Genomic DNA, 24,640 nt, shown 5'->3' with positions numbered 1-24,640 from the left:
GAAGCTAAATGTTTTCTGCTATAATGAGGATAATGTAATATCTTTGTATGTGTCTTTTACAATGTGTTTTAACAATCCTGTTTACTGTGAAGTAACAAAAGAGAAAAATTTATGTCCACAGTGTGAGGGGCAGGATCAGTGGTATAGCCTTCTTTGTACATCTACTCCAATGAATACATCTGTCTTCATAATTAGATAAACTTATTTTTAGGGCATAATAGAGATTATAACCCTAAGCCTTTTTAAAAAAAACGGAAAAATGAAATCAACTGTCACTCACACTGTTTATCCAAAGGTTTCTTATATTTATAAAAATCAGTTCCATTGGGCAAACATTTACTGAGCATCTATGTCTGCATTCTGGAACAAAACTAAGCTAAGTGATTTTCATGTTGGAGAAAATTAGTGTATAAGTTCATGAATGCACTCAGATATGGTACATTTGAGCTATAGTATAGAATATATTTGCCCACAGAATATTTATAGCCCTCCCACAGAATTTTTATAGCCCTAGAGCATTGTTTGTGTAATTGCATTCGTCCCTATTTGTTCCCCTACCAGAATTGAGTATATAAAGTGGCAAGTCGAAACTCTAAAGATAAATTCTGTATCATCATTATTAAACATAGATCCTGGTACATAAACATGCAATAGATTCATGTGTGAACTTGGCAATGAGATATTAAGTCACATGTGGATAAAAGAATGAGGTGTTCAGATTTATAGATTATCTTTTTATCGGTCAGAATAACTGGGAAGAAAAAGACTATCAACTGAAATTAAGCAAAGGAAAATAGAGACAAAAATAGGCATGGTAGTTTATTTATATGTGAAGTCCCAAAATTTGGGAGGAAAGGCAGAAGGATTGCATTTCAAGGGCAGTCTCTGTTACATAGTGGATTTGAAGCCAGCCTGGACTATTAGATCCTACTTTAGTGAGAAAAGAAAGAAGGGGTATGGGGAGGGGAGCTTAAGAAACAAAGCTTGTCGAGAAGCATGAGCAGGTGGAGCTCTTTTGAGTTCATGGCTAGCAGGTTTTTTCTGAAGAGTTCCCGGTCAGCTAGGAATACACAGTAAGACACTGTCTCAAAAAAATATGTTTACTTATTTGTTGTTTTTTAATGAGATCAAGAGTAAGAAAGGAAAAGTATGGTATTGTAAATTCATTAAAAATGGGATTTCACACATTAAAATATTACTTATTAATTAGCATAATACTTCCTATGATATTTGCAGAAAATTTGAACTTCAGTTTTATATATATATATATATATATATATATATATATATATATATATATATATATGTATGTGTGTGTGGCTCTCCTAACACTTAGGAAACTGTGATAGGAGGGTTGTGGTGAGTTTGAGCAATGCTGTTCATTCCAGAGCATTAAGGACTACACAGTAAAACTGTGTCTCCATCCACAACAAGGAGAAAGAAGAACTTTTAATATGTGCATATATGCAAATTTTGTGATTATATTCACCCCATTAGCCTCTCTTACCCTACCTCTGAAGTCCTTCTTCCCAACTTCCATGTCTTCCTTTGACCCATGAATTTAAACAGGGTTGCCTGGAACATGGGGAGGAGTTTATTTAGTAGACTATGGGCAACTCCTCAGTGGCCTTGCCATTGAAGAAAGCAGCATTTCCTCCCTCGGTGTCCCTTAGCTGTCAGTAGCTCCCCAAGAAAGGGTGTGACTTCATGAGCAGCTCTCCTATCTATGATAGAATCTTTGCAGCACCCCACCCTGTTCATTTAGATTGTTCAATTACACATACTTTTAATCTAGAAATATAATTCATTGAGAAAGTTTTTCCCTCCGTATTTCTAATACATACTAAAATCTTCAGCCTTACCTTAGAAAATAAAAGTCCCCCTTCCATTGTCCTTAGTTTTTATGTATTAAGATTATCCCACATTAAATTGCAATTTCAGCTTCAGAAAAAGCATGGAGGCTTAGAAAATTATTCACATATAGTAATGTGTGTATATGCGCGCACACACACATGTGCACATACTTGTGTGTGTATGTATAAAATGACAGATGGTATATTATTTCCTTATTGATAATCATATATATATATACATATATATATATGTTAATGGCTATGGAGGGACATGTTTTTGTGATTTGTCACCTTTTCTCCGAGTTGGGACTGGATAAGCATCTTCTTGAGCTTATGTAATTTTGCACTGTTTTATAGATCCACAATCCCCCTCAAACACTCTTTTTATTAGCTGATATTTCAGAACCCCATTGTCTCTTTTGGAGATCACAATTTGCAAGATTAATAAAAATCCAGAGATAGATATTGAGGTTCAACCTGAAGGACAGAAAAGCAAAACAGCTAGTCACTGGCTATTACCTCTCCCTCAGTCTGAAATTGAGATTCTGCCCCCAGGAATCCTCAGAATGAGCTTGAGAACTGTCTCCTCCCATTTTATATTCCTTTCTAGTGCTGGGATTAAAGTCGTGCACCACTACCCCCATGGTTTCTATGGCAAACTTGTGTGGCTACTGGGATTAAAGGTGTGTGATATCATGGTCGGTAAGGCTGACCAGAGTGGCTGTTTTGCTCTCTGATCTTCAAGCAAGCTTTATTTATTAAAACACAAAAGAAATATCACTACAGCAATCTGTATGAGAAAGTGTTTAGTTCTCCCCATAAATTCAGTTTTTGAGAAAACAGATTCTAAGAAAGTACTTAATGTCTGGAATTTTACTGAGAAATGTGTTCTGGCTTCGCACTGGTTGTGGAAGTAAAGTAAGCATAAGCAGTATAGGCAGAACCAGAAGCCAGGCTGCGTGAGTGTTACTGCTAACAATCATCTAAACCCCACCCCACCCCAAATGAGGAACCAGCGTCTACCTCATGTTCATCATATACAGATGAACTTCCCACACAACCACAAGGCTACCATATTTTCAATCAGGTCCAGTCAGGGCAAGCATATCTCCTGACTTACATCCTGACTGTGTATTTCTGCCTATGCAATCAAGGGCAGGGGTACATCCTGACAAATTTTCTGCCCATATACCTCCTGCCCATGTGTGGTCAAGCATATCTAATGCAGATGGCTCCGACAAACATAGGACAGGTGGGAAGTTCTTCTTAATTGTCTTAGTTGCAAACAGAACACTTAACCTGCAAGGTATACTTTTCCTGTTTTGGTTTCTCATTAACTTGCCTAGTGAATTGCTCTTTTTCCTGTTTTGGTCTCACAATGGCTTCTGCCTGCTTCGGGGATGAACAGAGCAACTTTGGAGAAGGAGGCTCATTTAATTCTGTTCTAGCCTCAAATAATGCTGACACACGAGAACCTTCAGCCAGCAGAACTCCCAGTCAGAGATTGGAACAGCATACTCCAGCATTGCTCAAACAGTACTTCTCAAAGTTTCAGCCCCAGTAGAAGTGGTTTTTCAAACTTTCACATGTGTTTGAGACGCCTGGAAGGCTTGCTCAAACACAGTTGCTTGGGCTCCACCCACTGAGTTCCTCTTTCAGTAGAGCTAGCCTGAGGCCTGAGAATTTGAATTTCTAGTAAGTTCTCAGATGTGGCTGCTGGGACTGCTGGTCCATGAACCATATTTTGAAACCACTGTTGTAACCACCCTTATTTATGGACTCAGAGAACAGGTCTTAGCACTAGAAGGTAATCTTTTAGATATCATGAATTCTTTATCCAGTGAGATTAAATTCTTAGCTCTTTTCATGCATTATAAACTTGGAATAGTGATAATTAAGCTTTATTATATAGAAAGAATTTAATATACTAGATGACAGTTTAAAAGCCTTCTTGCAATTTCTTATACATACTCATTATTCCCTTTAAAATCCAGTGAAATTGTCTTCAGGGTCCGTAGGATTGTATGTCCTAAATAGAGAAACTTTAAAATAAGCCACATTTGTAGTCTCTTTTTCCTAGCCAGACTTTTAATTCTCATTATTTTTATATTTTTATTTATCACAGAAGCTATCCAAAAGCATATGGTTGAGGAAAATGAAAAACTAAGGGACACATTTAGATCTAATTTGAATGCACAAATATGGAAATTAATTACCATGGACTTATTTCTAGGATAGACTTGACACAATTAAATCTTAGAATTCAATAAACTCTGTACACGCCTCGAACCTAGGAGTGAGTTTGAGGTCATTAAAAGCCCCACGGAAGCAGGAAACAACAGTTGAGTCTGTGATCCAACAGCTTCGGAAAAGAGCTCATTCGAAGAGATTTTTCTGCTCTTGCTTCCATTTCTTCTTAAAGTATTTCCCGAATAAGGAAATATTCCTCCTGATGTTGTCAATATGTCAGACCACAAGGGTATCCTTGAAGAAAATGGTGCCTTACTGTCCTGAAAATGTTCCTCGGCTTCCCTAAGGGCCTAATTTACAAAGCAGAAAACTGCAGGCAGGATTTGGCTGAGAATCACATTGTCTAGATAGAGCCCTTTCATCTGACTTCCTGCACACTGCTTTCAAAGTTATTTACTAGTCACTTCTTACGGAAGCGGAAGGTGAATGGTGTGTCTCACTGAAGGGCAGAAGGACTAAGACGGATAGAGTGCCCCTCTGCATGAAGATGACTCTGAGAATGACTTTCACACTCTCTAATCTCTGAAGCTTCATTCTGCCGTGGGTGACTTTCGGTTTGTCCTTTCCTTGTGTCTGAAAGTGGAGTATATTCCACAATAAGCCAACGTCTTAGCCAGGCATTGTCTTCTAGACTGCGACAGTTTATTTCTAGGATGAGTTTTAGGCTGGGGGTGGAATAACTCTTAGTTTAAACTGCAAGAAACTGTCTCTTTGGCAAGTCCGTGTCAGTGGATTGTCAGTATTTGCTCAAGAGCTTCCCTCTGTGTTACAAGCCCAACTTTCCCATTCAGGGTCCTCGAGCTGCAACAATGGCACAGAAAACATCTTCCCTACAAATGAGGGAAACTGGCGGTCCCAGTTAGCCCTGCAGCTGTTCCAGATTTCACTACCGTGCCCAACCAGAACCCCAGGGTACCTTTTACTTGTGGAGTATTAACATTTATTTAGGAGTTGATAAATAGCTTAGTGCAGTGCTCATGTTTTTCCAATAGCGGCACCCTCATAAACCTACTCTCTTCTCTAGCCCTTAGCACAGAGCACAGCGGGAAGATTTCCATCCAGTCTGAGCACTGAGACCACACTGTGAAAGACTGTGTGCTCAGCAGAACCTCCCCCGTGATGAGCACACAGCTCTTCTGGGGACTTCACTGCACTGCCGCCGGCTCGGCAGGCCTTGTTCATTGCCTGCTTTGCACATCCCTTGATAAAGTTGCTGCTAAAATAAATTGCAGTTTTGCATAATTATTGACAATCACATCTTAACAAGCAGTATGTATCATATTCAAGTGTTCAATTTTTTGAAATCCATTTTTAGCTTATATTTAATCCCAGCAAGTGTTTGTGTAGTCGTAGAAGGCAAATAAGGCATTTAAATAGAGTACTAATTTCCCCATTGCAGACAAAATTTACCTGAATCTTTTTAGATGGGACTGTTACTGCCTAAGGCAATTTTCCCTCCTGAGCTATTATTATACACATCTTTGCTCAGGGTGTTTGTATGTATATCCACATAATATGCAATATATATATATGAGTGTGTATATATATTATACATATATAATTGGAAATTATGATTTAAAAAATTCTCATAAGGGATTTTTGTTTCTTCCAGTTTTTAAAAACAACTTGGAAATTAGAAAATGAGGTGTAGGCAGAGGAACTAACATTGTTATTAACAATCATAAGCAGTCATAATGTATGAAGTTTGTTCATCATAGCAGTAGAAGAGTGATGAGTTAGTAACAAGCCATATCACACAACTGGGAAAAGATATTGGGAACTGAGTCACTGTCTGATTAGTAAGCTTCAACTTTTTCAACTTGGTGTAGCATTTTTCTTTTTGATAATATCTTTGGCCTATGACCAACAGAGAGCACAGTGTGAACCTAACAAAATACTTTGAATAAGCTAGTGTGTGGCAGGATGACAGTTTGCACAACTCTTTCCGTGAAACGCTTTCTTCTTAGTCTTTTTGTCCCTTCACCGGTCAATCTGTCTCTTCACTTGCTCCTTCAGTAGTCACCTCCCAACTCGCCATCTGTGTCTTCTTTACTTGTTACTTTATTTAATCCTTGCTTCTTGACTCAGTTTGATATCAAAGATATGTATGGCAAGGTAATTTAAGGTTTTGCATATGAAATTTAATGTCAAATTCTGTGGCATCTCAAAATAAGTTTTCCCATTGCCCAGCACAAACTTAAAGTTGAAAGAAAGGTATTTTGGAGTGTTTATGAACAAAAATTTTAAGTCTCTCTCTCTTGATCTGTCTATCTATCTATTATTTATCTATCTATCTGGTATGTGTGTGGCCATTTCTAGAGGAATTTTTATGATTCATCTTTGATGGAGGGTCCAGGGATTAAACCTAGAAACCTAGGGCCTTGAATTTAGGAGGCAAACACTCTACCATTGATCCCCAGCCCCAGCACATTGCTGTTTATTTTTAATAGCTCCACTTGTATGCCTTCCATCAAGAAGAAGTGTTTAGATGAAATTGAAATGAATATTAAACGAAGAGCATGGCATTTTGGTTGTGGGTTAACTGGAGAGCTTCAGCAGCATACCGTCCTTGATCATTTTACTGAGTTCCTTGCATATACCATTCTGATAATAGTGAATCCCATCTGCCTGCTTGTCCTTTACAGAGTGAGTGAGAGAGAGGCTGCTTTGGAAGAAACTCATAGGTTACTACAACAGTTCCCCCTGGACCTGGAGAAGTTTCTTTCCTGGATTACAGAAGCTGAAACAACTGCCAATGTCCTCCAGGATGCTTCCCGGAAGGAGAAACTCCTAGAAGGCTCCAAGGGAGTCCGAGAGCTGATGAAACAGTGGCAAGTAAGTCAAGTGTCCCTGTGTTAGCCCTTTTGTCAATCCAACTGAAGCATCCCAAGTATTTGTACTTGATGTTGACAAAGTGAGGACAAAAGTAAAGTTTCTTATTCAGGCTGATAGAGTTCAGCATTTGGACAGGAAGGAAAGAGGCAAGAGGCAGTAAGAAAACTCACTGGTAATTCCATTTAATATCATCGGCTTCTAAAATTACAGATATTTTTGACCAGAAAAATATTCGCCTAAAACACCGGGGGTCTTGTCAAACAGAAACTTTACTCAGCCAGAGAAGTAAGTTAAGGGTAGTTTTATTAAATTAAAATGGCTGCCATTTTCACTGTTTACTTAATGTCTTACAGGGAAAGTATCTGTAGGAATTGTCTGTTTTATTTAGCGTTGCTAACTAAATCAGTTTCTCTTCGTTTTTTTCAAATACATTCTGAAATGTTAATCTGACATTTTACAGTTTTCTTCCTAACATGATCTGTGAAAATAAAAATGAGTTTGCTAAATTTGTTATAGCTCGTGGATGCACAATTTTCAGACAATTGTTTTCCCTGACAACAAAAATTATTAAATCTGTGTGCATGAGCAGCAAGAACAGAAGCTGAGAGTAATATTGTTTAAATGGAATCTTGGCAAGAATCATGTTCTATAGTTTAAGGAATTTTCAAAGGTTTATTCCTAATAGCTGATGGAATTTTCCTGAACTATTATGCAACATTATCATATATCTTTTCTTTTGTAACTTTTTTTTCTATATGTGTGTATAAATGAACATCACTAGTATTTAGAATATAGTTTGATATGATAAATTGAAAAAATTGGACTAAAGAATTTCTTTTCCTATTGTTCTCCACTTATGCTTTATTTTGATGAGACTATTAGTTTGTTGCTCTGGTACAGATAGTAATAACAGTGATTTATTACATCTTGAATTTGTCATTCTTTTTTATCTTCCTTCTCTGGTCTCACATGCCATATCCACAGTGATGTTAGTTTTGTTTGATCCTTTTAAGATAATTTTAGTATAAAGTCTGACTTTATCTCTGCAGAGATCTCCTACAGTTTGGGACAGAATGCAAAAGCTACACAAATTCAGATTTTATTTTGTCTAAATCCTAAAGGATCTCCTATATCATTTATATTTACATATGCAATATTCATGCATGCTATAATCTGGAAAAACTCTAAAGTTCTGTATAATTGAATTGAAAATTGGCTATATGTGTTATTAAGTATGAATAAGGAAAAAGCAAATTTGTGTTTTGATTTTTCATCTTTCTTTAAAAACAATTGGAAATTACTCTGATTAACATTTCTTAGCTTTCTTGTATTTCTTTTTTTTATTAAAAATTTTATTAAAAATTTCCACCTCCTCCCCTCCTCTCATTTCCCTCCCCTTTCCCTCACCCCCTCTCCCTCCCTCTCCAGTCCAAAGGGCAGTCAGGGTTCCCTGCCCTGTGGGAAGTCCAAGTCCTCCCCCCTCCATCCAGGATTAGGAAGGTGAGCATCCAGACAGACTAGGCTCCCACAAAGCCAGTACATGATGTAGGATCAAAACCCAGTGCCATTGTCCTTGGCTTCTCAGTCAGCCCTCATCGACCACCACGTTCAGAGAGTCTGGTGTGATCACATGCCCCATCAGTCCCAGTCCAACTGGCTTTGGTGAGCTCCCTTTAGATCAACCCCACTGTCTCAGTGGGTGGGTGCACCCCTCGAGGTCCTGACTTCCTTGCTCATGTTCTTCCTCCTTCTGCTCCTCATTTGGACCTTGGGAGCTCAGTCCAGTGCTCCAATGTGGGTCTCTGTCTCTATCTCCATCCATCGCCAGATGAAGGTTCTATGGTGATATGCAAGATATTCATCAGTTTGGCTATAGGATAGGGCCAGTTCAGGCTCCCTCTCCTCAGCAGTGCATGTATGTGGGTGCTTCTTAAATCTGTGTATATGCTTTTTTATCACCTTCGGAACCAACCTGAAGTATGTTTCTCATATGAACTCCAAGGATGAACCTTTCTGCATTTTTAGTCTAGGACACTGATTACATAAAATATTCAAAACACCAGAGTCAGAAAATAAAAAAAAATGTTAAAATAAGGAGGAATTTCTTTACATTCTTAGTGTAAAGTAGTGATTATTTCGTTGTTATTTTTGTTATTGTTCTGGTTAACTGCTGTTGTTCCTAATTAGGGTCTTCATTTGGTAATCAGTTAATTATTTGGTGCAGGGGCAAGTACACACGTGTGTGGAGGTCCGAGAAGGACCTTGGGGGCAGGCCTATGTCTGTCCATCTTACCTGAGACAGGATCCCTTTGCTGCTTCTGACCCTAGCTGGTAGGAGCTTCTGGAGACTCTTCTGTATCTGCTCCTGCCCCCACCCCCACCTACACCCCCATCCCCTCATGTCCAGAAAGCATCTTGGAGGTACACCAAGCTTTTACCTGGGATATAAGGCTCTGAACTCAGGATGTGAAGTTTGCAAGCCAGTGCTTTTACTCTATACTCTGGTCGGTTTTCAATTAGTAATTCTCCAGCCTCAGACTCTCTGAATGTTAGAATTCTAAGTGTATGTTGTCAGGACTATACTGAACTCTATTAATTATTAAAAGAAGAAAAGAAGGAAAGCACCCAAATGTTTAATCAAAGTAACAGCTCACCCAACAGATCTTGGATCTCTTGTCTACTCCAAATCCGAGCAAGACTTGTTTTCTACAAATAGAGAAAAAGATGAAGCCTTTAAACAAAGTATTTTATTTTTTTTCTGAAATTGCCAACTGTTCTATATAGAGAGACTATGAATCTTATTATTCCTTACAATATTGACTATTGACTTTGGTTGTTAGTTACTTCAATATCTATTTAATTGTCACAGCAGTAATTATCACTTATGGGATCTATGAGCACTGAATGTATTATAAATCATGTGCTTCCTTAATAAAATTAATGAATAAATTTCACCATGAAACACAATTAGATTTTCCAATGTATTAGTAGACAGGGCTCTTTACTTTCATAACTGAAATCAAGGAATAATATTATACTTGTCGATACACATGATGAAGACATTTTGCTTATAGTTATTTGTGATAGTCTAGCAAGACCATTGAAGCCATCAAACTTTTATATAACATCATATAGATCCTGAGCATTGATAGTTTGAGAATGTATATATTGCAAATTTATTTTAAAATTTAAGAACTGAATTTATAATTGAATCAGATTCTTTTTCTGTCCAAAAAGTTTTCTCCTTTCGTCTAACAGAGTTGATAAAGATGTCCATGGTTCAAACTTCTAACAAAAAAATGCTGGATAAAATAAATATTGAATAATTTTGTATCTTTGCAAATATTCGACAAGTTTTATATAACTTCTATGTGATTCTATAAGTAAACCTGCAATATCATTGTTTTACCAGACTGTAAAGAAGCTGCCTTTCTATAGACATATAGTTGGTATTATTCTTTTTAAAGATCTATGGAGGGAAGGCCGGCCCCTCAAGGGGCTGGCTGCAGGTCCCCACAGGCCTCTGCAGGTCAGCAGATGGGAGACCAAGGCGGATGAAAGACAGACAGGTACGCCATGCAGAGAGAGAGTTTGGGTATAAAGTTTATTTAGTGGGTTATGAAAGGGGAAGGGGAGAAGAAGGTGGCAAAGGAGAAAGGCGGTGGGGGGTAGGGGGAGAAAGACAGCAACCACCTCTTCAGAAATTGCTTGCCATGGCAGCAGTGGAGGGAGGAGTGGGTGGGGCTTGTCTCTTAAGGGGACAAGGTATTCAGGTGAGAGACCTGGCCAACAGATCTTAAAGGTTGGGAGATAGTCTCAGAACTAAGTAAGGAATATGTGTTCTATTTCTAATTCTTTCATCTGTGAGCTGAGTTTAATTCTTTCATCTGTGAGCCGAGTTTATCCTCTCTCTCTCTCTCTCTCTCTCTCTCTCTCTGTGTGTGTGTGTGTGTGTGTGTGTGTGTGTTTGTGTGTATGTGTATCAGCATTAGTTATTGTTATGGTTTAAGTAAAAATGCTGCAGGTCCCCAAGTGGCGGCAGTAGGCAGCAGACCATGAGACCATGCAGCAGGTCCCAGAGCAGCAGAAGGCAGTGAACAGTGGGTCCTGAGATCAGCCAGTCCCAGGCAGGAACAGTGCAGATCCCCAAGTAGCTGTAGTGGGCTATGAGAGGCAGCAAGTCACACGAGGAGAGATAGACAGATGGGCACCACAAGAGACCATGCTGCAGGTCTTGGAAAGTGGCTGGTCCTGGGCAGGGAGCCAGGTGGTGGGTGAAAGACAGAGTCATGAATAGGCAAGCCATGCAAAGTGAAGTCAGATATTTATTGAGTGGGTTATGGAGGGGAAGGAGAAAAGGGAGAAGAGCAGAGAGAGAGAGACTCAGACTAGAAGCTGATCAGCTTGGGGAGGGGGTGGCTTGTCTCTTAAAGGTACAGGGCAGATCATTACAGTTCGGTTATCTCATTTCATTTGCTTTATTTCATCAACACATTATGTAAAGTTCTCTTATATTGAATAAAACATTGGCAGAAAGTTTGATAAACTTTGAATTGTATATCTGTATATACCTATGAATTAAGATAGGTTTGACACATTATTGAAATTGAAAATTCACTATTTCTTTCATAAAATCTTGATTCATGGGTTACTTCCAAGAAATAAGAAAAAAATGAGACCAAGGTCGTATAATTAGCACCTAAAGTAAATCGAAGCATCACTTTTCTTGGGATATTGAATAGTAGAAGTAGTCTGTAGATCTCTGATTCTAAGGAAATCTTCAGTGTACTATTCTCTATTGATTTGAATTCATTTGCCTGTATTTTTTTTAATCTGCCTATTTGGGATGTTTCCTGACAGCATGACGGCAATTCTCCAAATCTTCCTTTTGTTTGGTGTTGACCTCTTCCTGTTCTACATGTGTAAAACTATTACTGAAATCACAGTTGCATGCAAGTTTTCATCTTATATTTTATATGTAAACTCACATTACCTTGGAAATTCTTTACTAAACACCCACCCATTAGGTGCTTTAGGTCAAATGATGGCAACATACTTAAGATTGAGTTGGATCTCAGTTCCAGCGAGCACATCCAGCATACAGCAGTCGTGCATAACTGTTTTGCTAGAAAGCTAGACAGGTAGGTCTAGACCTATCTGAAGTTCACAAAAATATTTGAGAAGATTTTCTTAGCCTTCCTTGTACATTGGGTAAGACTTTTAAAATGCTGAACTTTATGTTAGACCTTGAAGAGATTTAAGTGAGATTGATCACATCATATTCTGGCCACCGTTCTCATCTCCAAACGAAGGATGAGAATGCTGTATAGAGAAAGTCGTGTTCAGAAATATGTCAGAAGAAGGCTGCTGGTGGTGCTTATTGGGAACCCCAGCATTTGAGAGACTGAAGCAGAACACTAATAAATTTGAGAACAGCCTAGTTTACATAAGATCTTATCCCAATTTTGAAGGCTGTATTAGTGACTTAGTTTGAGGCCAATTCTCCTGAGAACACTTCTGTTTTCATTAACAGTCATTGCCTTATTTCATTTCCCAACCACCAAGTCCCAGTAACACACAGATCCAGTGATTATAATACTTAACAGGATGTGGGCATGAGTAAGGATAAGATCCATGAGACTTTCTATCAAAAGGCAATGTACTATTTTTTTTTAATTTATTTATTTATTAAAGATTTCTGTCTCTTCCCCGCCACCGCCTCCCATTTCCCTCACCCTCCCCCAATCAAGTACCCCCCCCATCCCAAAGAGCAATCAGGGTTCCCTGCCCTGTGGGAAGTCCAAGGAACCCCCACCTCCATCCAAGTCTAATAAGTTGAGCATCCAAACTGCCTAGGCTCCCACAAAGCCAGTAGGTGCATTAGGATCAGAAACCCATTGCCATTGTTCTTGAGTTCTCAGTAGTCCTCATTGTCCGCTATGTTCAGAGAGTCTGGTTTTATCCCATGCTTTTTCAGACCCAGGCCAGCTGGCCTTGGTGAGTTCCCAATAGAACATCCCCATTGTCTCAGTGTGTGAGTGCACCCCTTGCGGTCCTGAGTTCCTTGCTCGTGCTCTCTCTCCTTCTGCTCCTGATTTGGACCTTGAGATTTATGTCCAGTGCTCCAATGTGGGTCTCTGTCTCCTTTCATCACCTGATGAAGGTTAATATTCAGGAGGATGTCTATATGTTTTTCTTTGGGTTCTCCTTATTTAGCTTCTCTAGGATCACTAATTATAGGCTCAATGTCCTTTGGTTATGGCTAGAAACCAAATATGAGTGAGTACATCCCATGCCCCTCTTTTTGGGTCTGGCTTACCTCACTCAGGACAGTGTTTTCTATTTCCATCCATTTGCATGCAAAATTCAAGAAGCCCTTGTTTTTTACTGCTGAGCTCATTGAATAAATGGAACCTCCTGAGACTGAGAATCTTCTGTAAAGCAAAGGACACTGTCACTAAGACACAAAGGCAACCCACTGACTGGGAGAAGATCTTCACCAACCCCGCAACTGACAAAGGTCTGATCTCCAAAATATATAAAGATCTCAAGAAACTAGACCATAAAAGGCCAATCAACCCAGTTATAAAATGGGGCACTGAGCTGAACAGAGAATTCTCAACAGAAGAAGTTCAAATGGCCAAAAGACACTTAAGGTCATGCTCAACTTCCTTAGCGATCAGGGAAATGCAAATCAAGACAACTTTAAGATACCATCTTACATCTGTCAGAATAAAAAACACCAATGATAGCCTTTGCTGGAGAGGTTGTGGAGAAAGGGGTACACTCATCCATTGCTGGTGGGAGTGCAATCTTGTGTAACCACTTTGGAAAGCAGTGTGGCAGTTTCTCAGGAAATTCGGGATCAACTTACCCCTGGACCCAGCAATATCACTCTTGGGAATATACCCAAGAGAGGCCTTATCATACAACAAAAGTATATGCTCTACGATGTTCATAGCAGCATTGTTTGTGATAGCCAGAACCTGGAAACAACCTAGATGCCCTTCAATGGAAGAATGGATGAAGAAAGTATGGAATATATACATATTAGAGTACTACTCAGCAGTAAAAAACAAGGGCAATGTACTATTATACGTAATAAAAAAACAAGTTTAGTGAGTGTAAGCGTGCCTTTTCCTTCCCCACTGTCATTATTTTTTTTTAAAGTTTGAGTTCATCTATAGTCTTTGAGGAGTCATATCTTTGTTTTAAACAGTTATTGCAACCAATATATTAATTATTCTTTTAATAAAATAGCTAAGACAGTGAGTGACATTAGACACATAAACTAGATAAGATGCTTTTGGCAGTTAAATGGACATTTTTTGTTACACTCCAAGTGAGACAGAGATGAAGAGACAATCTGAGGTAATATGACCAGTCAGTGTCTTCAGGGAATCACAGAATTCGTGAGGACAAACAGCTGTGAGAAGGAATGCCAAGAATGTGCTTTGGATTAAGCTACCTGTGCATAAGAGATGAGAATATCGCCTCCCTTGAAGCAGTTGTGAATTCATATCTAAAGTGTTGTGAAAATCCTAATTAAAGGTAAAAAACTTGAAGGAGTTTAAAACATAAACCATAGAAATCAAGGATATGTCACACACATTGACATCATTGTTACTGAAACTCTCCTCTGGTCTACGCAGAAATCCACTTAAATACTACTAAAACCTTCCTGTAGCCCAGAACTGTTGCTTGCTGATCCCTTTCTCTATGGTATTTGAAAGAAAGTCACTAAAAAAAATTCATAACAACAAAACTTAAAAATGTAAAAGAAGAAACAAAACCTTGGTATGAAATTCCTATCATGAAAAAGGGAAGTATTTGAGGAGTATAGCCAACTGGAAAAACTCTTTCAATTGCAGCGTTAGCTTCTTCTCTTGTATAAACCTCAGCATTTTGTTTCTCCCTTTGGTTTTATGTTGCCATTTGAAAATGTCATCTGCCCTCACCAGAGTATTCATGACTAGAACTTGACTACACTAATCAAAAACAGGACCTAGAGGCATACGCTTATCCTCTTACTAGTCTTTATTATGTGGTTTAGATCCTGAATTTGTCAAAGAAAATGACCATTTCACACCCAATGTCCTTTCTCATCCTTCTCCCAATCCCCACTCAACCCTTTCTTCTTCCAAGGAGTTCCCTTTCTACTGTTGTTTTGGTTCAGGGTTTTTGCTGTGTTGTTTGTTTTGTTATGTATTGTTTTCTTTTATATCTGTGGGATCCTCTGAATTTAGTTAGGGTTGTTTGCAATAGCATAGGTGTGAGTTATTTACTAGAGTAAGGGCAATTTTCCAGTAGCTACACCAGGAAAGAAAACAACTCTCCCTCACACATCAAGCATCAACTGTCCTCCTTTGGGAAAGGTGGGCCCCCACTTTCCTCTGTCATCCAGGATAGAATGATAGTAGGCCCAATCATGTGCAAATTTTGTGTAGGAATCTATAGTTTCTATACTTTCTTAAGGAAAGACTGAAACTCCTGTAAATCTCTGGAAAAATTCAAAAGGAAATACCAAAAGAAAATGTAAAATTGAGACAAAGGAGTTAATGAGGACAGATATCCAGGTCTGGTGTTTTAGCTGCTGCTAAAAAGAAAACTAAATATGGAAAATAATTTTGTGTACAATAAATTGAAAAACACTACCTCAATTTAATGTGATTTGAATTTCAAGACATCATCACAAAAGTTGGGTTACTCTGGTTGTGTTACAATGTTTTTGTTCATATGGAAACACTGAAATCTTACTTGCCTTGTATGGATATTGCTATTTCATTAGGAAATAACTTGAAATCGTACACAGGGAGTACTACATTGAATAGTATTTAATTTCAACTATTACATTCTATAATTTTCTATCTAAATATAAGAAGAAAATTCTCTATCAGCAAGAAGAAACTGTGTATGCTGAAAAGTCAATTTTGATAGCCTCTAATAATCATTGTCTTTTATTCTTCACAGATATTCTGTGTTAAACTTAGAAGGTAATAAATATCAAAGCACTTTGAAATAGCTTTCTTCAAGTGAAAGGTCCTTGTTAATATTATTAATTATCATTAGGCAAAAGTCAAACTGAAGCCATAAATCTACTATTGCACTTTTTACAACCAATGAATCAAAGTTACATTAACTAGTGATACCTGCACTTCTCACTTTTTATAATTACCCAAGTCATTTTACTTTCATTTTCTAATTTGATTCTCTGAAAACATGACACTGTACTATGATTATTTCCATTTTTAATTAGAGAATAAAATTTGAGCAAGTTATAATTTATCCATGGCTACATCTTTAAAAACTAACTAATTTGTCTTTCACTATTGCAGATTAGGAAAAAAACTCAGCAAAATCAAAGGCTAGCAGGATAAATTTGTTTCTAGGATTTAAAAGAGTATATTTTATTCCTCTATTAGAATAAATAATGGTAACTAACATCACTTGAATACTTACTATGACTATACTTACAGGCAATGTGCTGTTTATATGTGCTGCTTTATGAAGCAATATCATCATTCTCTTATTTCATGGAAAGCTCAAAATTTAGAGGTTTGGACAACTGTTAACTGTATATGGAAGAATGAGTATTTAAAATTCTCTTTGACCTTCTGACCTGAAAATCCTGCTATCCTGCACATTATTCTGGACTGCCTCGTCAGTTCAAGCCAAAGCTCTAAATATCAAAAAGCAAATTTTAAATCACCCACCTCATTGGAATATGTCAGTTCATAGAAATATTTGGTTCCCTAGACATCCATTTTGTTTTACATTTTTCTTTCTAGTTTCTGTGTCTGTTTCTCAGTTGAAATGCTTCCTTATACAATCAGGTAATGCTCAGATGCAGATGTTCTTGTTAATGCCTCCTTGCTAGATTGCTGTGCTTGTTTTGTTCCACTTGACTATTAAAACATTTCCCTCCTTGTGACTTACTGGGCTGACATAATGTGGTCAACGTCTCCATAGCTGCCCAGTTACACATTCCTTAGGCATCCTTTTCCAGAGCATCTCTTCCAGGCATCCCCGTCTATTTTCGCTCATCTCATTTGCTTCCTCTCAGTAGTCAATCAATACTCCCTTAATGCCAGTTGTCTGTTCTGTGTCTTTCAAAATAGTGTGCCCATCTCCACTAAACCACTCATTTAAGTGTTTTCACTCTTTGCAAGATTCATCCTACATGCCTATTGAATGTGGGACTTTCTTAACTCATGTGTCTCACATAAAATACAAGTTCAGTATGATGCAGCGAGGCCATGTCTTTTATCTCCTACTCTGCTGTTCAACACGATCTCCTCTCTTCAGGGAGATTTCATATCATCTGTTTATTTATATGCCTCTTCTATCAACACATTTATTTTTATGAACTCTGGATTTTGCCTACATAGTTTTTTATGAAGTACTTTTACTTAATACTACTGTAACTGGTGTTACTATTTCCTTGTATCCTCTTAAACTAATTTCTGTCAACCAATTACAATACAACCTTCAGTTTAAACTTCCTAAAGCATAACTTAAATGGTAACTAGAATGTAGATTTCATGCCAGACAAGATTCCACTGAATTCATTTACTTATATGCCACTATTGTCAAGATACTTACATTATGTGTAATAAATATTTATTACTGAATTAAAGAAACATGTGACTCTTCTTGGAAAACATCTTTTAGGACTTCTCTAAGCATTAAGAATGTTTTGTACATTCCTTCACGTTGCTGTCAAGGATTAGCCTCAAAGCTGAATTTTTAACCTTATTCCTTATTTTACCTTTCAATATAGCTTTAAAGCCTACAAAAGCAACAGCAAGCAAGATTACAGTTATAATTTTTTTCAGAATTAAATTTGTGCTTTGGCTATTTTATACTTGTATATAATGTATTCTGATTATGCTCAGCCCCAACCAACCTTCTCTAAAATCTCATGCCTATCATCCCCCCACATGCAATAAACACATTTTCCTAAAAATCCCTTTCCCACACTCATGAGGGAAACTGAGAAGGGCTGTTTTCTTTGTTGGTTTTGACATTCTGTGTTTAAATAAGCAGGGCCACCTATGTGAACGTGAGCTTGGAATTAGTGATCAGAAATTGGTGTGCTCACTAGTGAGTACACAAGTGAAGACAATAACTCCCTGCACCCTAGGGATCTGTCAGTAGCCAATAGTTTAGCATGACAACGTGAGGACCCCTATGCTCCACCCCCAGGAGCACTGACTGTTGACAATGCCAGCACTGTGTAGACCCAGTGCAGGTAACCATAACTGCTCTGACTTCACGGTTGCTACCAGCTTATTCTTCAAAGATTTTCTTTCTTCATCTCAGCTTACACAAATGATACCTAGTTGTCAAGAAAAAGGCATATCAACATTAACACTTGTTCCCTAGTTGAAAGTCATCTGTCTCCTTTGTAATGCCTATAGGCACTGAAAAAATGTTTTGTTCTTTTTTACTTCCTTTTAGCAAAGCTAGAAAAGACAGTATTCAATACTATGAGCTTTGAAGCTTTTCTGTGTGGATTTAAATCATGATTCTGCTTCCTGCTGATCATGGACTCATTTCTTAATTGCATTTGTATTACATCGCTATAAATAAAAAGTAACCACATCCATACTTCAAACAGTTTGTGAAACTGGTATAAAGTCATATGTGTAAACCTCATAAAACAGTATCTGAGCTATAGGAAGCACCCAATAAACATTATCGTGTCGTTACATTTATGCTTATTTTTATATCTACGGGTAAAATTAAATTTTATTTACATATTTATTGATGAATTTTCATACTGCTCATTGTAATATAGGCCCCTTGGGGAATAAAATTCTCATTTGATTTATGTGGGAAAATTCATAAAATGGACAATTAAATACAACTTCTCAAATATTGACTTCCATGAGTGCTAAGACTTCATTTAATAAGGAGAAAAAAACTGTTAATCTTTAGGAGGTTTGAGTTCTTAAATGTCATTATTGACTCAAAAATTTCTTAAACTCTCCAAATTAAAAAAGCAAACTTTAATACTCTGTTCTTGAAAATAAATATATCATACTGAAAGTGCAAAAGCAGCTATGTCGTTTTGCATCAGGACCTCCTTGGGGAAGTAAATGTCTTGTCAGCCTTTGCTTTCAGCTAGACACCAGAGACTCCTTGACTGCTTCGGCAAAAGAGGCTTATTTTTCTTCACAAACAATCTGAGCAACAGAGAAAAATCACATCAATGTCTTATAGAAATCTTAATAAAAACCTTTATTTTGTTTTGCCTTCCTGTATTTTGTATGTTTTGACTTTTTAAATGTATTTTTTTTTAAAACACAGAAAAGCAAATTAAAGTGTGTGCCGGGGAGGTGGGGTGGATCTGAGAGGAGTCGAGGGAGGTGAAAGAACATTATCAAAATAGACTGCATGGAGAAGAAAAATTTTAATTAAATGTGAATAAAATAAAGTTGTTTTAAATGAATGCCAAGAGAAAGCCCTGGAGAAAATTAGTGGACTCAAAACACCCACTGTCTCTGAACCATGTCCAGATTCACATAGTTTTTCTCCAAACCAGTATTAAAAAGGTCAAGAAAAATTAAAGTACAGAAAAACTAAGGTAATTTCCTGTCACACTCTCGTCTTTCTTTTCCTGGAAGAGTTTTTGCATGCTGTCTTTGGGAGCAGATCTACCAGGAGAAAAATGATATGCTATTACACAGTGAATCTTAGAACTTCCACTTCCTGTTGAATTGGGAAATGTTAATCTTTTACTGGATTTGAAAACTATTTTTAAATTTCCATCCTAATATTTTTCTTCTACCTTTGAAAATTGTGATAATAAAACATTTTTGCTATTAGGTAAATATTAATCATATTCAAAATAATTTAGTTTGTCAACATGTGATTTTCTTTTTTTTTTTTTTTTTTTTTTTTTGCTTTTTCGAGACAGGGTTTCTCTGGGGTTTTCGAGCCTGTCCTGGAACTAGCTCTTGTAGACCAGGCTGGTCTCGAACTCACAGAGATCCGCCTGCCTCTGCCTCCCGAGTGCTGGGATTAAAGGCGTGCGCCACCACTGCCCGGCAACATGTGATTTTCATTCCACATGAAGTCCATTTGCAGTTATGTGCTTTTCTAAATGGCATTAAAATGAAATGTCAGAATGTTTGTTGCCTTTTCGTAACCATGTTGAACTGTATCAAATTTTAAAGAAAAGTTCTTGAACAAAGGTTTGTGCATAAATTAGGCATTCCCCATCTAGCTGAAAGAAATCATTATTCCTGATTGTGAAAGCATGTGAAACACATAAAACATTACTTGCTGGAGATCCTATTAGTATAGATGGAACAAGTGACAAGTTTCTTCCATTTGCTTTTGCATCTGTGGTTGTCCTTAAGGGATCTGTTAGTATGTTGATGTTTCAATACTGCAATCACAACTTACAATATCTTGAATTGTTACACATATCAACCTTGCAATTCTCTTTTTTTTTTTGTTTTTTTTTTTTTGTTTGTTTTTCGAGACAGGGTTTCTCTGTGGTTTTGGAGCCTGTCCTGGAACTAGCTCTTGTAGACCAGGCTGGTCTCGAACTCACAGAGATCCGCCTGCCTCTGCCTCCCGAGTGCTGGGATTAAAGGCATGCGCCACCACCGCCCGGCCCAACCTTGCAATTCTCTAAAGACGTCAGCTTTTCCTGTCTAATGTCTTCTTACCTCTAACCTCTTTTAAATATATATTATCCTCTATGACTTTCTGATATAATTATTCTCTGAAGAATACAGAATCTTATTGTCTCCTATGTGCCAACCATTTTTGATGTGGGATTTCCCTCTGCATTTTGTGATTACCATTGGTTAATAAAGAAACTGTCTTGGGCCTGCACAGGGAACAGAGCTAGGCAGGAGGAAACTAAATGGAATGCTGGGAGGAAGAAGGCAGAGTCAGGGAGTCAAAACTATGTAGCCCAGCTGGAGACAGACGCCAGAACATTAGTGGGTAAGCCACAGCCACGTGTCAATACACAGATTAATAGAAATGGGTTAAATTAATATAAGAGTTAGCTAATAAGAAGCTAGAGCTAATGGGCTGTTTAATTAATACAGTCTGTGTGATTATTTTGTAGTTAAGCAGCCAGGAACAACCAAGCGACCTTCTCACTACACAATTTTTACCCCAATACTTTGCTCCCCTTCAACATTTCAATACTAAATCCAATTCCAGGTCATGACCCCAGATAAAATGGCCCTTGGATATAAATGAAATACTTGCTAAGACACTCAGTTATTTACTCCGTAAGTCTTATTTTTACTTTTACAATGGTTTCATAAATGATGGGATAATTCTTACACATTGTACTTAAAAAATAAAAATCAGTACATATTATGTTTTGCCTACCATGGAGAAAAAAACGATCTTTTGTTTGAGGATAGGGGATGTGTTATTATTGGAACATGGCACTTGATTAGGCAATTGTAAATGTATTTGCCTTCCATGACTCAAATGAAACTTGTAGATTAATGCAATTTATATATCTAGTAGAAAAACGTACTTACTGACTGGATTTTGGATGTGTCCTTTCAGGTGAACTATTATTGACAAGTGGGATTCCCTGCTTCAGAGTATAAAGAATAGATGATAAGAAAAATGTCCCTAAGGAGGAACTGGTAGTGGTGGGAATTGGCAGCATTGGGCAGGTTAGACCTAGCTAGTAAGGGAAAGAAAGTAATGGAAATAAGTACAGTATCCTTTAGTCATCCAGAGAAAGAGATCCATCCTATATGCCTTATGACCACAACCAAATAAGGTATTCTAGTTAGCTTTTGGTGTAGGATCCAGCCTGACACTTCAGAGGTTTACTATATTTACAGTCATTTGTTTGTTTGCCAAACTATAATTTGAACAAACCCGGGATGTCTTACATGCACATTCCTCTTGAAATAATCTGGATCAGGTCAACTGTCACCGAAGGAGTCACTTCCAAGAAGGTTCATTCATCCATTAATAACCTCATTTGGATACTTCTCCCGAATCTGAGCCCATTTAAGCTCTTAACCCATCTCCTTCATTTCTCTCCCTCCTCTCCCTAACATAGCTCCTTTGAAGTTTTCTATTGCTTTTTCTTTTCAATTGGCTTTCATCTATACAGAAAATGAATTTCGCATTTACCTGTCTCCAGGCTGTATCTATCTTGTTCACTCAAATGCTCTTTCTGAAGTTTTTTCATCCATTTAGCAGCAATCAATTGAAGTTGAACAAATGATAGAAATTAATTTCTTAAAAGATCAGAACACTGCATTGACAAAGATTTGAAAATGATTCGATTAACTGAACAAAGTGAAGTAATCTAGGAGAATTTTAGGGACATTATGCTTAGTGTAAGAAGTCAAACACAAAGCATGAACTTTGTGTGGTTTCATTTATGACAGGCACTAGAATAGTCCAATTCGTATTGCTAGAAAATAAAAGGATGATTTCCCGTGGTATATGGAGCAGAGAATAGGAATTTTTTATTTATTGGCTACCTGAGTTTTAGTGTAAGCTGATAGAAATTTCTAAGGACTAATAGTGGCGATGGGTGTAAAATACTGGAAATGTGCTTTATACAATCAAAATATACGTTTAAAACAGTCTGAAGAAACAGATTTTTTTGTGAATTTTTATCACAGTACAAAGTAAGAAGTGAGCTAACAACTTTAAAATATGTTACTTTGTTTATTAAACCTTGTATCATTTGAGGAAGTTAGGAGTGTTGGAGAGGAAGGGAGGAGACAGGAAAGGAGGGGAGGGGAGGGGAGGGGAGGAAATGGCAGGTGAAGAAAATGGCAGATCTAGACTACAGAAGTATGTCTCTAACTTTGCACATTGCTTACCCATCCTTGTTGTTAGAGAGGGCACTGAAAGTATATGTCAGCCCTCTATAAATGAGCCAAGGGATTGTGTAGCCCTTACATCTACCAGCTTAAATCTAAGAACAGCTGAACCAGATGTTTGCTTGTGTCCATTTAGCTCTGAAGTTTGAGAAATTTAGATTCTCACAAAACAGATTGTGCTTAAATAAATGAAATAAAAAAGAAAATAATAGCCTTTCTGCTTATTTTGAAGCATTTTTCATTTGCCGCCTCTATCTCCAAAGCATATCCAGTCAGAAATAGTATTGTTTATTCCTCCCACTGTTTGAGGGAAAAACATAAAGAAAAGCTAAGCCAGATGGTATCTAGGAAGATTTACATTGCCGTTTTCATTCCTTTTTCATTTGCATATTGTATAAAACTGCTCATGCTTCCATCTGAGACATGATCATTAATTTAATGTAATGATCTAATGGCTCATGACATTAAATTATAACATGAGTCTATCGTGATCAAATTACAGTATTATAAAAGAAAACTTCAGTTGTAGATTGATTTTTTTCTGCAACTTAAATAATACTACCTACTAATTTTTGTGATAATGTTTTGGCCTTGATTAAGAGAGTTTCTCTTTCTTTCATACCAATGAATTTTGTTAAACAAGTTCTAACTTATAATCAGTGTCTCAAAATTGCAGTTAAGAAGGGAGAAAGGGATTTATTTTGATTTGACTTATATGACTGATGTGTGTGTTTATAGTAAGAATATCATTTAGTTGGTGATATTGGAATATTGAACTTAAAGGAAAATCATAAGATAATTACTATCAGCATGTGATTGATGGTTAATGGATTATCAATAAAGTTCTAGTCAAATTGTATTATGAAAAAATTGCATCTATAACTCAGAGAGTTTGTTAATCTTACATATAAGAGGTCAAGTAACACACTGTTTATCCTTAGATAATTCAAAGATTGATTATGAAGCAGGTTTGAGTTTGTCTTTTTACTTATTAGAATTTTATTGTAAAAGGTTATTTTCTAACAAAATTTTGTTTGTTCTTAATAGTATTCAATCAGAAAATAATTAGTTGACCTTATGGAAAGACAAACAGATGTAGGTAAGGTGGCAGAAGACAGAGAAAAAAAATGAAACAAAAAAAATAAAAATCACATACTCTCTTGTCCTATAGAATCGGATAAACCAGAGCAGAGGGCAATAATTTGACTTTCTAAAACAAAAGATAAAGAAATAAGATAGAAAATCCTGCTGCTTTACCAACTGTGACATCCAAAGTCTGACCCAACTTACAGCAACATTTCAGCTCACAAAAACATAGACAAATGACCTGTCCTATGAGAACTTCAAAATGACCTTAGGTGACAGCATAGAAATGGAAATCCGATAATACATGCACCAGTGATCACAATATTACACCTGGAAGGCAAATGTGCCCTCTACTAGAGAAGCCAATTTGAAAATCTTTCTCAAATGATGTCTTCAAGTGCATTCTTCTTTTCCTTTTACAAAAGCGGAAAAACCACCAAAAAATCAAGAATTTAGAAAATTAACAAAAACTAATGAGAAATTCTAAGGTTATTGTAGAGAGAGAGGAAGAGTAAAAAGGATGGGAAGAAGGCAGAGTGGGGCATAGTTGGCTTCACTCAGTGTGTCTTCCTAAGAAGTTCCTTTGCTCTGAACTACCTCATCAGAAGTGCTAAATTCTTGTGATGTGATACTTTTTCAATTATATGACATTAAAAATAAAATAAATATAACCAAACTCATTAAATGGCAGATTTATCACCAAGAACATTAGTAATGCAAAGCCACCACCAAGCACGAGTGAATATTGTGACAAAAGCAAACCATTGCAGACAAGCC

General features: G+C 37.2%; 1 protein-coding gene across 2 annotated transcripts in view; it reads left to right on the top strand.

Moving 5' to 3' along the window:
• The window catches only part of Dmd (dystrophin), a 1,759,261-nt gene that overhangs the window by 1,240,175 nt on the left and 494,446 nt on the right, over nucleotides 1-24,640 (top strand). For both annotated transcript variants that reach the window (XM_041642825.1, XM_041642826.1), the window contains one exon: nucleotides 6,749-6,938. In XM_041642825.1, coding sequence (XP_041498759.1) covers nucleotides 6,749-6,938 — 190 coding nt within the window. The remainder of the gene's footprint in view (nucleotides 1-6,748; nucleotides 6,939-24,640) is intronic.

The sequence above is a fragment of the Microtus oregoni genome, unplaced genomic scaffold (assembly GCF_018167655.1).
Source record: "Microtus oregoni isolate MIOR12 unplaced genomic scaffold, Mior012 000079F_ref0000094, whole genome shotgun sequence".
Classification (NCBI taxonomy): Eukaryota; Metazoa; Chordata; class Mammalia; order Rodentia; family Cricetidae; genus Microtus; species Microtus oregoni.
This window is presented reverse-complemented; position numbering and strand designations above follow the sequence as displayed.